At 35.7% G+C, this 14372-nt stretch overlaps 1 protein-coding gene across 1 annotated transcript in view; it reads right to left on the reverse strand.

Annotated features, from left to right (window-relative positions):
- Window positions 1-14372, reverse strand: part of CDYL (chromodomain Y like) — a 161182-nt gene that overhangs the window by 76317 nt on the left and 70493 nt on the right. The window contains exon 2 of the mRNA XM_020973811.2: window positions 1761-2427. Coding sequence (XP_020829470.1) covers window positions 1761-2427 — 667 coding nt within the window. The remainder of the gene's footprint in view (window positions 1-1760; window positions 2428-14372) is intronic.

The raw sequence follows: 14372 nt of genomic DNA on the forward strand, positions 1-14372 counted from the left end.
TATATGCATAAGCAATGATTTAAGACTCATGCTTTTGATGTTTTCCTTATGTATTAATAACAGCTCAGAGAATGGCAGTAAAATGTTGTTTTTCAACACTAAAGAATTCTTAATTGGTACAATATCAACATGATTTATACACTTAAAATTTTATAGCCCTATGTAATGGTTTCTTTAGTTTACTAAATCAGCATATCATTGAAAGCAAAAATAGAACTATTGCATATATAATATATACGCACACATACATACAAAATATTAAATCCATGTGACTAACCTGATGAAAGCAAAAGGGCTGCTTGTATAGGACTAATAATGTAACATTTTATTCAAGGATTCAACATTTAAAGAGTTCAGATTCCCTCCAATGTAATCAGATTATCTAATGTATTATTATTATTATTATTACTGCTACTACTACTACTACTACTACTACTACTACTACATAATTTTGTAATCTAGTGTTAGAGACCAGCTCGGAAATGTTAAATGACTGGACTATGGTCACAAAGGCACTATTACACGGGTTATGAAGCCAAGTCTTCTTGACTCTAATTCTAATACTCTCCAGCCTCTTAGTACAAATAATGAACATGAAAAATCATTTGCCCCATTTGCTTCAGGCTTTCAAAGTGTATTACAATCCTCTAATGGCAAATACTTAAGTAATTATCAATCATGGGGAAGCTAAGCCAAAAATATTTTCTTTTTTTATGAAAAGAGATTAATTCTTCTTGGGTTCCTTGTGTTGTAACTGAAATATTTTTATATGTTAATCTGCAAGAAGCAGTAAAGTCTTTACAACGACTATGATACAATGACAAAAACTCTAAAGAGTATATACCTTTAAAGATGAATTTAAACTAAATTTTCCAAATTTGTACATTTAAATGAATGGAAAGTTTAAAATGTGTTCTTTAAAACTATTTATTTGCCTAAGGCCTGAAGAGCCTTAAGCCTAAAGAACAAGGTTATCTAGTTCCACCACGACATTTTATATATAAGCAAAATGAGGGACAGAGAGATCAAGTATCAAGTGCCTTGCCCAAGGTTACAGCGGAAGAGTCTGGACCGAAGTCTAGGTCCTCTTCATTCCAAATTCAATACTCTTTCACTGCTTGGCTTATCACATTGACTTCCTAATAGAGGGATTATTTTACCTGCACAAAAATAACAGAAATGCCCTGAGGTATTATAAGGTAAACTTTGGCCTTACTCAAAAAAGTACGTTATTCCAAAGGACTAGCAACTAAAGAAACAAGTTGTATCACTATCGATCATCCTCAGGCTTAGGCAACTTAGATAAACTTACATAAACCATCTCTCAGTATTACAGATGTGTAACGTCAAGAAACAGGGTGGAGAAGGAAAGAGTACTTTAAATCTTGTGATTATCTCCATCACATACTCCTAAGATTCAAAGCATTTTGTCTATGATATATTTAGAATATGACATTAAAGTAATTCAAAGTGGTGACCTAATATTTTGAAACTGTACATTGAATATCAAGTAAAACATAGATATATTTTATGTTGATAATGAAAGCTTAAAATAAATGCTGGTAGTTTTCAACAATGCTGCTACCTGAAGACAGAAAAAACCTTAGAAACACACAATCCAGCAGCCACCTTTTCCTTAAAGGAAGAACAACCTCACTCCCCCACCTCCCATATTTATACTCTTTTTTAATAGGATAGATAATCTTCAAGGAGAAGCATAATCTATTGAATGAAGAGCTATCTCTTTAAGGAATGCTTACCTTTCCCATTGATTGCTAATCCTGGGGCAATTGTGGCTGTCACAGGGACAGGCAGCTGAGGCACTAATGGGTGTATTCTTGGCCTGCTTCCCATTCTAGCTCTTTCTGCACCAGGACCCAATAAAGCTCCAACAGGTTTTTCTGCTGCCACTTCAGGGGCCACAGAATCTTCCTGATCTTGTTCGATATGATCCAATTTGTCGGGGCTTTCATTCTGAAAGCCATCTACTGCTGTCCTACTCTTAATAGGACTCTTGGGGACCAGAATTTTAATACCAGATTTTGCAAGGTCCATATTTTTTCGGGTTGAGAGAGATGGTGATGTGTTTTTCCTAAACTTCTGGCTGGCATTAAATAATTGATTATTTTTTGAATCGTGGTCTTTCCCAATAACAAGTGATTTGGGAGCTGTTTTTGAAAAACTGCTATTGGTAGATCTGGAAATCTGTTTCCTAGCGTTGTTTGGAGAGGTCCTATTTGTTCTGGTTAATGTGCTTTCCTTTTGTTTTTCGTTGTGACGCCTGTTAAAGTCATGTATATATTCCTCACAATTCACAAGATGCTGTTCAGGTTCCCAAGTGTCATCTTCACTGTCATAGCCTTTCCATCGAACCAAATATTCTGTTTTTCCTTTCTTGTTTTTCCTTTTGTCAACAATTCTTTCTACCTGTTAAGAAAAAAAGGAAAGTTGAAGACATTACATTAGGTCTATGTGAAAATGTGAGGTTTAATAATTGAAAAAAAACCCCAAACAAACAAAAGAGAAAACAAAGTTTCCCTGAAAATAAATGGGCAACTGTCCAAAGTTTTTCCATAGCATAAAAGCAAGTGAACTAGTCAGACTTTTTGTTGTTTTTTTGTTCAAGCTGAGGTGCTATTATGTGTGTGTGTGTATATATATATATATATATATATATTATATATATATATATATATATATATATATATATTGTTTTGCCTCTATATGTAAAGGTTATACATCAGATTTGATCCATTGGTCACCCTGGCTCTGAATGAGTAATGGGATGAACAGAGTGATCCATACTCACCACCTTTGGGACTCACTAAGAGCATGCATCTGTGGAACAGCTAACTGTGATTAGGGGGTCCAGTCTGCGAATGAGGAACAGAGTTTCATTATCTCTGTATGAAGTGACATGCTCATATAGAAAAAGAAAACTTATGGCCTTGGCTGGCCTATTCTAAAAGGCCAAGTAAAACGAGGTATTAAGAGTCCTAAAAAAGGACCTCTATTAATTAAAACGGATTAGATTTTTCGCTACACATTTTTGGAATCTTAAATTTTAATTACTTTTGAAGGGGGATGGAAACAGTTCTGAAACTTATTTCATTGATGTAGCAGTGATTCTCAAAGGATGTGTCACAATTTTTACTAGGTGTGCCACAAAATTTTGACTGTTACTGCAGATTTTTAAGAAGCGCTATAAAATCTGATACATATCTTATTTACCAAGTACACATAATGTTTATTAGATGTACATACTAATGTAAAGACAGATCTTGAACTCATAAAGAGCAACAAAAACGGTTGCTCTTGCTGAAGGTAGACAGAGTGGCTCATGAGAGTCTCCTGACAACTCTCCACAATGTAACCAATTTGAATTTTTAGTGTGCCATGATACTTCACAACAAAGAATAAAGCACAAAGATAAAAAAATTTTGACTACTCATTCATATTATTAGAAAAGAGAAACTCCTCCACAACTGCATATTGATAACTTCTGCAATTGCAACTTCTGTAATGTATGATTGATATCAGGGAATTGCTAGGGGTAATAAGTAGCTTGTTCTGAGTCATCCAGACAATATGTGACATGGTTGGACTTCAACCAGTCTTCCTGACTAAGGAAAGCTCTCTGTTAATTATACTACGCCATTTTTCTCATTACTTTCTACTATATTATTTTTAAAGAGCAATTTGCATAAATAACAGGCACAACACTAAATGAATGAAAGTAGCATTTATTTAGTGCCTACTAAGTGCAAAGCACTGACAAACAGAAATAGAAAATGGATAAAAACAGAAAAGTAAGACAGCTCTTGCTCTCCTGGAGTTCACATTCCAGAGGGAGATATACATATATGTAAGGTTTCTGCTTCACGTCAGATGGAACAGTCCCAGGTCCTTGAGTGTATCAGTAAAGAAATGCCTAATGAGTATCTCTGTCACTGTATCATAAGAACCAATTATGTGCATAGCTTGTTTAACATGAATGAACCAAAAGGAAGATATTTTAAAGTTGAAAATCTTAATGGAAAACAAACCCAAAACAAAACACCAAAAAGACACAAAACAAACCAAAAAAACCCCAAAAAAACCCCCACACCACAGGTCCACCTCAATCGCACTTGCACTCTTTCACCAGCTGTGGCCATTATCTCAAATACACTCCTTTAACATTTCTACACTTACTGAATCCTTTTCTCATATCTAAGACCACCTCGAAACTTTCTGATTGTTCCAAGCTGCCATACTAACTGCCAAATTAAAAAAACCTGCTTGCACTTTTTCTCTATTAGCCATATAGAAGAAAAACTAGGTAATCCTCAGACATAAAAATATCATCACAAGAACCAATATTGAAAGAGTACAAGTCTGACATTCCTCATTGTCAAGTCCTCTCATGCTGTAAATTCAAAGAAACAAGTTGCAACAAACTACTCTCCTCTACCTGTCCCTTGTTTACTCTCCCTGAGACTGAATCAGTCTATTCACAGGAGGTGCATTATTTTCATTAAACACATTCTCTGAAAAACAGTACCCCAAAATTTCAAAGCAAATTCATTTTCTACCACTGCTTTATTAATCTGTTAGAAGAATGAATAAAAGAAGGCTGAAACTGAACACCTATCAATTTATAGGACCAAAATTTCTCAGCATGAAAGATCCAGAAAATATAGTGAGCCTTGCAAAAACTGATGCTGAGCAAAGAAAGCAAAACAATGAGAAGAATATGCACAATGATAAGGTAAAAGAAAATAATAAGAAGATCCAATGCAAGTCAGTGCAATCATCAAAAAGTTTTAAAGAACAAACAAAACATTAATTCCTTCCTTCCTCCTGAAGAGGTGGTGGATTACAAGTACTTACAAATGTTTAACTAAGTCAGACGCTTTGTTGAAGCACTGAGGATACAAAGAAAAAATGAAAAGAGTAGGTGGTCAAAAGCACCAAATGTTGAAGAAAGGTCAGATCAACCAACATTTATTAAGTGGTTATTATGTTATGTGCCAAGAAATGTACTAAGCTCATAGAATGTAAATATAGGCAAGGTCACCTGCCCTCAGGTAGCTAACATTCTAATGTGGGAGACTATAAATAACTACAAGAAACATGCTAGGATTAAGATTGATTAATAATGAAGCTAAACACCAAATTTCAGGTGTGGAAGACATACAGGAGAGGAAGTAGAGGCAGAGTCTAGATGAAGGGGAAAGAGATCTAACAATGATAGCTTTCTAATGAGGACTTTTTAAGGATGGGGCAACTTGGTAAGCAAAGGAAGTAAACAGCGAATAGTGGAGATATGAAGATTATAGAAAGAGAAGGATAATCTACTACAGAAGAGGGAGGGGATGAGATTATGTAGGATGTCTGCTTTGGCAAGCCAAATGACCACCAATTCCTCACAGATTGGAGCAAATGACATAGAAGAGAATGTAATCAGGGACACTGAGACAAGAAAAACAAAACAAAACAGCTCTCATTGAAAATAACCTCAGAAAAAATTGGGAGGTGGGGGAGGGGTGGTGTTTGAGGTTGAAGTGTTGAAGGTCTCCAGCTGAGTAGATTTTAGGGAGGGAGTACTACTGGACGCTTTAAGAGAGAAAAGGAGGTTTGGAACAGCACGTGTGTAGAGTGGTATAGAAATCTGGTTAAGGAGTAGGAGACTTACTCTGAAGCAGTTAGGGCTCTGCTGAAATTCCGGAAGATTCCTTCCCCCCTACACACTATGATGGAACTAACTTTCTCAAAACACCTACATTTAGGTAAAAAATCTTCAATAAAGTTCTGCCAACTAAATAAAGTCCAAACAACTGTATCAAAGAGTTTTTAACAATTTGGCACTGATCTAATTTTCCAACCATGTCTACCACTTCCATTCATACACAATTATCCAAGTCAACTAGGACTACCAGTTATTCCCTAATATGTGCCAGGATCATCCTTATGTTCTTCTTTGGATCTGTTATTCCCCCTCTACTTTACCACCAGCATCTACTGTCCAATTTCTGGCCCGCTTTGAGACCTACTTAAAATACATTTGCCTCCATTAAACCTTCCTTGATGACATTCCCCTTCCCCCAAACAAAACAAAAATTCATATATTCTGAAATATACTTTCTTGTCTGTATCTTTTGCTCCTACTATGGCTCCACATCAGACACCCTATTTTTCTTTTGTAACCACCTTAGTGACCAAGCCAAAATCTGCACATATAGGGACTATATATATGTGGGATGAAAAAAATTACAAAAGGTAATAGGTTACACAAATGTCAATATTTTTGCTTTTCATGAGAATTCTTACTTGGTCACAGACTCAATCCTACCGAATATATATTTAAGCCCAGGCCAATGCTAAACCTTAACTTGCACTTCTCAAATCCTGTAATCAAAAAACAATGAAACTGTAAGGCTGTACTGGGATGACCCAGACATTTATCTATTCCCCTTTCCTCAAATTAGAAGATGACCATCAAGGATCTATTACAGGTAATTTCTAGGTAATTTAGAATCAATGTTACATGAAACCATATAGAAAAACTTTTTAAAAAACAATTTATAAAGAAGCCAACACAAAAAACTAACCCTTTGGGGCAGCTAGGTGGCGCAGTGGACAGTTTAAATATGGCCTCAGACACTTGACACTAGCTGTGTTACCCTGGGCAAGTCATTTAACCCCAATTGCCTCACACAAAAAAACTAATAATAATAATAATAATAATAATAATAATAATAATAAATTAGGTTATGAAACAACCCCAAGTGGTAAATTCAATACTTTGGAGATTAAGAAATGAAACCATAAAGAGGCTAATTGTAAACTGTTGTTTATTTGTTGATGCCAACATAATGGGTCTGTTTTGCTCCAATAAGCCTGAGGTTACCAGAGAATAGAGATTTAGCAAAACAAACAAACAAACAAAAAACCAAAACAAAACAACAAAAAAAACAAGGTAAGGCACAGCCACTGAAAAGGCCAACAGTACTACTGAATACTTGTATCTCTAGATCTTTGTGATAACAACCTTACAGTCAGCTGAGATTCAGTTTATTTTCCATTTTCACTAATGGGGGTCAGATACAGGAAAGCACTCCTCATTAAAGGTCCTTTCTAGCTTTAAATCCAGTGATATTCCCTTCTTAAATGTATTAATGTAGATATATACCAATCAACCAAAACTTTCAAAACAGCTACAAAAATGAAAAGGGGGAAAGGAATAGAGTACAGAAAGCTTGCTACAAAGTCATAGGGAGGACCTTAAGCGTATGGGAAGTAGGTTTTTGTGATGTAGTAGCTTATTAACAATGGGCTAAAGTTAGCAATACAAAGCATAACAGGATAAATTACTGTCCTAAAACGGGTTCTTTGAGAAAAATGACAAAAGTTAACAAATGGAAAAGGGGATGGTTAGACTGTCTGTGAAACTACAATTTCACTAGGAGTTCCAGTGTGACATGGTATCTGAAAAAGCTAATGTCATAACTACCTTGCATTAGGGGGCAATAGTGTGTGTAAAGGAGAGAGGTGATACTCAGCCGGTAAAACTGCCTATCAAATATAGTACTCAATACCAACAAGCTGGAAATCTACAGGGGAGGTAAGTAAAGTCAAGATGGTGAAGGAGCTTGACATCACACAACAGGAGAAGCACTTCAAAGTGCCCTGGAGAAAAAGGGACACAACAGAGACCCAAGTATTTTGAAGGTTAGCATGTTAATGAGGGATTCATTTCATTCTGGTTAGCCAGGGAGGCAGAAGGAACTGGGCTGAAGCTAAGAGAGAGGAAAACTTTGGCCTAATGTAATGAAAAAGTCTCTAATACAGCTGTTCCAAAACTGGAAAAGGCTGCATTGGGAAGTGGTGAATTATCTATCACTATAAGTTTTCAAGATGACCTCCTCTCAAGGAAATGTCACTGGATTAAGTGATTACCATTTCCCAAAGTATAGTTTAAACAATCACAACAAATACGTATTGAATGATTATCCAATACTCTTGAAAGTAACAGATTTGGAAATGAAAGACCTTGGTTGGAATTCAACTCTGCTATTTACTACCCGTGCAACTTTGAGGGAGTCTCTATGAATGTCCTTGGGACGCGCTGTTCATTTCATGATGACCTCTGTATTATGCCCTAATTTCAGAACAGATTTGAACAGATTTGGCCAGATGACCTCTAGGAAACAGAATAATTACAATTACATGTGCTTTCATAACAAGATCAATCAATTTTGTGTCCTCTTCCCCTTTTCAGCAAGAAAAGAGAGTGATTCAGTGTGCTATAGAAAAAAGAGGGCTAGATTTGTAGAAAGAGCTGTTTTGGAATCCCATCTTACATTTAGTAGCTGTGTGGCCATTGGCAAATTAAAACCACGCTGGGCCATGGTTTACCCATCCATAAAATGATGACAATAGTGAGGCACCACATAAGACAGTTACAAGTATCAAATGAGATAAAACATACTACTTAGTTCTTTTACAATCAGGTGTCTTTTGAAGAGAAACAGATTTTTAGATGTTTTATTTGAATGTTATTAGGAAAGAACAAATCTGAATCAGAACAGTACTCTTAATTTCCTTTTATATGTACACAAATTCAGAGTATAAATACAAATGATATTCTTGACAACGAGGAAATATAATTTGGAGTAAGGAAAAAGAGAAAGCATTCTAACAAAATCCTTTTGGAAAAAGTAGAGTCCTAATATCTAACCAAAGGAAGCATAAAGTACAGAAGGAAAGCTAAAGCTGTCATTAATATTACTGAGTCATTAAAGAATATAAATTCTAGGGTTTTTTTGGGGGTGGGGGGGCTGCAGCAGCAAGACAATTGGGGTTAAGTGATTTGCACAGGGTCACACAGCTAGTAAGTGTCTATGTCAACTGTCTGGTCTGAGACCAGATTTTGAACTCAGGTCCTCCTGACTCCAGGGCTGGCGCTCTAATCCACTGTGCCACCTAGCTGCCATTAAATTCAAAATTTTTAAATAAAAACAGACTTCTGTGATTTATCCAAGAAACCATTTATTACGTCCAAGCTGGACATATATATGTGTATATATATATATATATATATATATATATATATATATATATATATATATATATATATATAAAAGATACAATGATGGTTCAACATTAGGAAATCAACGATTAATCACATATCAAAAGTCTAAAATCTATGTATACATGATTTTGTCAATAAAATGCAAAAGCCTTTGACAAAGTATAACATTCATTTATGCTAAAAAAAAAAAAACCCAAAATACAAACCTACAAAGTACAAGTTTAAAGGGACTTTTAAAAGAATATCATAAAGCATTTATCTAAAACCAAAAGTGAGCATTAGAATAGAAATTTTAGAACCTTTTCCAATATATATGGAAACAAATCAAGCATGCATACTCTCCTCACTATAATTTGATGTTGCTAGTTCTGCAAATGCAAGCAACAATAATAATACAAGAAAAACATTAAAGGCATGAACAGGTAAAATGGAGACAAAAAGTATCCCCATTTCCTGGTATGAAGAAATTGAACTTGGAAAATCCTATGAAGTCTGCCAAGATATTAATCAATACAATTAATAGCTTCATCAAAGTTCTGGACTAAAACAAAAACAAAAACAAAAAACAATCGCACTTCTTTATAATAACAAAATCAAAGAAGCAATAATAAAGGGGAAAATTCCATTCCAAATAACTACAAAAAATATCTGAAGATTGATTTATCAAAGCACACAAACTACCTGTTAGAGATCAAAACATGAAGTACTCCAAAAAAGAGGGGGGGGGCGAGGGGACAGTATAATTAGATATAGAAATATTCAGGGCTTATGGCAGGGCTGTGCCAATTCAACAAAAATGATAATACTACCAAAGGCATTTTGAATTTATGCTACTTAAGCTATGCCACTTAAATTAGCAAAGGATACTTTATTCATTTGGAAAAATGAAAGATCTAGAAAAACACAGGAAATGATGAAAACAGAGATGAGGAGAATAGCACCTCCAGACTAAAAAATAAGTTAAAAGGCAGTGGTCATACAAACTATTTGGAATTAGCTAAAAAGAAAAAAGAAAAATATCATCTTTTTAAGCCAAGTTGCAACCTTCACTCCATCAAACCTATTCTCCCTATATCCAATGACCTTGGTTGCCACCTCAAATAGCCTTTTGTCAATCTTTATTCTCCCCCAACTCTGCAATGTTTGACATTTGTTGTTCACAGTCTCCTTCATTCTTTCTTTTCTCTAGGTTTTCTGGACACCACTCCTTCCTGGGACTCCTCCTACCAATTTGACCACTCCTCAGTTTCCTTCACTGGATCTTCCTCCTGATCAAACCCTCTCTATCACAGGTGCTTTTCAGGGTTCTGTCCTGGGCAATCTTCTTCCTTCACTTGGTGATCTAATCAGCCTCCATGGATTTAATTATCATCTCTATACTGATGATTCTCAAATCTACCTATCCTACCTAATTTCTCAGCTAATGTCCAAATTAACATCCCTAACTGCCTTTCAGTCATCCTGAATTACAGGTCCAGTGGAAATCTTAAGCTCAACATGTCCAAAACAGAATTCATTACATTCCCCCTAAATTCTTCCCTGCCACTATTACATTCCTTGTTATAGTTGTGGGCACCACCATCCTCCCAGCCCCTTTGGTTTCCAATTTACGCCTCATCTTAACTTCTGACAGTCCCTCAACATGAATACCCAGTTGATTTACACAATCCCATTGATTTCACCTCACTTCTTACTGATGATACTGCCACCACTGTGATGTAGGCTCTCATTCTCTCATGCCTGGACCACTGCAACAGCCACATGGTGGGTATGCCTTCTTCAATTTGAATACACCTTCCATTTGGCCATTAAAATGATCACCCTTAAGGGTATGTCAGAACCATGTCATCATTCTACTCAATAAAGTCCAGTGGCTAGCTATTGCCTCCAGGATCAAATACAAAATCTTCTGCTTGATGCTTAAAGCCCTTCTTAACTTGGAGTCCTCCTACATCTCCAGGCTTCTTATGCCTGCCACCTAGTTTTCAATCCAATGACATTGGCCTCTTTGTTATTCCAAGAACAAGGCACCCATCTAGCTGCTCCAATAATTTTCTCTGATTGTTTCCAGTGGCTGGAATGTTCTTCCTCATCCCCACCCATGTACTAGCATTCCTGGCTTGTATTAAGTTCCAACTAAAATCCCACCTTCCTCAAGAAGCATTTCCTAACCCCTCTAGAGTCTCTTGTGCCTTCCCCCTTTTTTAATTATTTCCTCTTTTACCTGGAGAGCTTGTTTGTTTGTTGTCATTAGAATGTGAGCTCCTTGTAAGCAGCAACGGTCTTTTGCCTATTTTTGCATGCCCAGCACATAGCACAGTGTCTAGTACATAATAAGAATAAGAACTTTTTCATAAGAATAAGAATGTTTTTTGGTCAATTTAATTCTAAATAGATCAATGGAACAGACTAGAAACCTAAGGACCAGAAACAATGGAACTCAATAACCCAATGTTTTATAAAGTAGCAAATAACATCCCATTTGATAAAAACTGCTGGAATAACTGGAAAACAGTCTGCCAAAAATTAGCCTTAGAACAAAACCTTACAACATATTCCACAATATGTTCCAAACACATGAAGCCTTAATAGTAAAGACTGTACGATTAAAAGAAGACAAGCCGAACATATCTCTCTCACAACTACAGGTATGAAATACATTCTAAACCAAACAAGGGATAGAGGCAATTACAAAACATAGACAAATATGATTACATTACATTACTTTTTTTTGGGGGGGGGGAGCGGCTAGGCAATGGGGTTAAGTGACTTGCCCAGGTTCACATAACTAATAAATGTCAAGTGTCTGAGACCAGAATTTGAACTTAAGTCTGCCTGACTCCAGGGCTGGTGCTCTCTATCCACTGTGCCACCTAAAAATGCAAAAATCAATAACACTAACTGAAAACATACTCTCAATTACAGTTAAACATCGATCTCAAAGATAGGATGCGTAGAAACAAGAAGTCAAAAACAAGGAAATGGCAATTTAAAGACTATACTTCCCTTTCCTAAAAAAAAGCTGGCAACTCCAAGACACACTGGTAAATTTAAGCAGTTCAAGTCAAACACAAATTCTTCAAGCAAATAGGAGAAAAACCTTTCAAACATAAAGGAAAGGAAATTTGAACAACACATGTTTATATTCACACACTAGAAAACACATAACATACTGCTACAAGTGATGGAGTTCAGGATGCAGCCCAGGGTTCCCTCCCCTACAAATTTGAGCTTAACCGTGAGAAAAGATAGATATTCAATAACAAGAAGGTGTCTGAAATATTCTTAAAAAGAAAACAGGATCTGAAGAGATTTTCTTTTTTAACAGACCAAGCAACATATGTAGGACAGTGATAGTCTAGAGACTCTAAGAGACTTTCTTTCTAAATGTACACAATGATATAGAGGTGAAGGCAGAAATCCAGAGGTAACAGTAAAAAGGCAGGCCTCGGGCATTATGGATGGAAACTTGACACCCAACCTACAGGTGAATCAATGTCTTTTTTAACTACCTAACAAAATGGAAGAGAGTATGGAAGAGGTAAAAGAAGGAGAATAGAGAGAAAAGTATACTATGTACCTGGCTCAAACTGAGGGCTAGTAATGAAAGGATTGTGATCCTTGTGATCTCAAGAAGAGAAGAGGATACAGGAAGTGGCTGAGGAGGTATGGGGGGGGGAGAATTGAAAAGGTTAGAAATATGGATCACGTACCAGGGCACAGAAATATTACAAGGACGCAAAGATATTACAAATGTGCAAAGTCAAAAGAAAAGAAACAATTCAACTACTGTGGAAACACAATCAGGACAACACAAGATTTAGCAGCTTCTACATTAAAGGACTGGAGGGCTTGGAACAGGATAATTCCAGAGGGCAAATAAATTACAGAAAATGTAAAACAGATGACTTTGAAACCCTTCTGCACAAATCAATTCAGGCAGGATAAGAAGGAAAGAAAGAAAATTGGGAACATATCTTTTTATAACATTTCTCTGGTAAGAGTTTGTAAATCTAGATAAACAATCATTCATTCAGTCATTCTCTCTCAACACATTAAGGGATTCCCAAATAAATAAACCATCAAAGCCTATAAACAAACAGTTCCCCAAAAAACTGCAAAGTACCAGAAAAATATTAATAACATGAGTGCAAATCAAAACAATCCTAAGGTTTGATCTGACACTCACATACGGGGCAAACTGGCAAACCTGACAAAAGATGGCAAAAGTAGGCATACTAGTCTAATGTTGGTGGGACTATACTGAAAACAGTAACTAAAATTTCCATACCTTTTGATTCAGAGTTTTATTGCCAGGAATATTACCAAGAAGGATACTGATCAGAGGAAAAGTCCCTATAGACATTAAAATGTTTAGTGGGACATTTATCTGATAGGAAAGAACTGGAAACAACAGATGTCTGTAACATAGGAACGGCTAAATACATTGTGGTGTATGAATGTAGATTATTTCTGTGGTATAAAAAATGAATATGATGAATACATAAAAACAGGGAAAGAATAACATGAACTGAGGGATATATGCAGAGGTAAGAAAAAAACAAAACCACTACCACAATCTGAAAACAAAAACAAAAAAACTCCCTCAAAAACCTTGCTCAAATGTGAACACTGAAAATTATTCTAAGTATGGCTCCAAAGAAGATACCTGAAGATATTCCCACCAACTGCTTTGGCTACACTACACACATTTTTAGACTTTTTCAATGTACTGATCTGTTAGGCTCATTTCCCCCTCTCTAAAACATTATTTATTATGTGGAATGGCTCTCTGATACAGTGATAAGTATGTGTGTATTAAATGTTTATATATGTGTGTACACACACACATACACACACACCCCAATGTTTTTAAAAATTCACTAGAATCTTCCAAAGAAGTCAACTAGACCAAATAATAAAAATCTACAAATTTGCATGTAGACCTCTACAAAACAAAGTTAGCTTATGAGATGAAATTTGTTTGATCCAAAGAAAGAACTATGCAGTTTGAATAAAGATCAAAGCATACTATTTGCTATTTTTTTTCCCTTCTGTTGTGTTCTGTTTCCTTTTCTGGTGGTTCCTCCTATTGGTTCTAATTCTTACAACATTGCTAATGTGAAAACAGGTTTAATAGGAATGTATATGTACAGCGTATATCAGATTTTGTGCCCTTTTGGGGAGGGAGGGGAAGAAAAATTGATAAAACTCAAAAGCTTATGGAAGTGATTGTTGATAATTCAAAATTAATTCAAAATTAATTAAAATAAAGAATTTGAAAAAATGCAGAGCA

This window comes from Phascolarctos cinereus, unplaced genomic scaffold (genome assembly GCF_003287225.1).
Source record: "Phascolarctos cinereus isolate Bilbo 61053 unplaced genomic scaffold, phaCin_HiC Scaffold_4;HRSCAF=312, whole genome shotgun sequence".
Classification (NCBI taxonomy): domain Eukaryota; kingdom Metazoa; phylum Chordata; class Mammalia; order Diprotodontia; family Phascolarctidae; genus Phascolarctos; species Phascolarctos cinereus.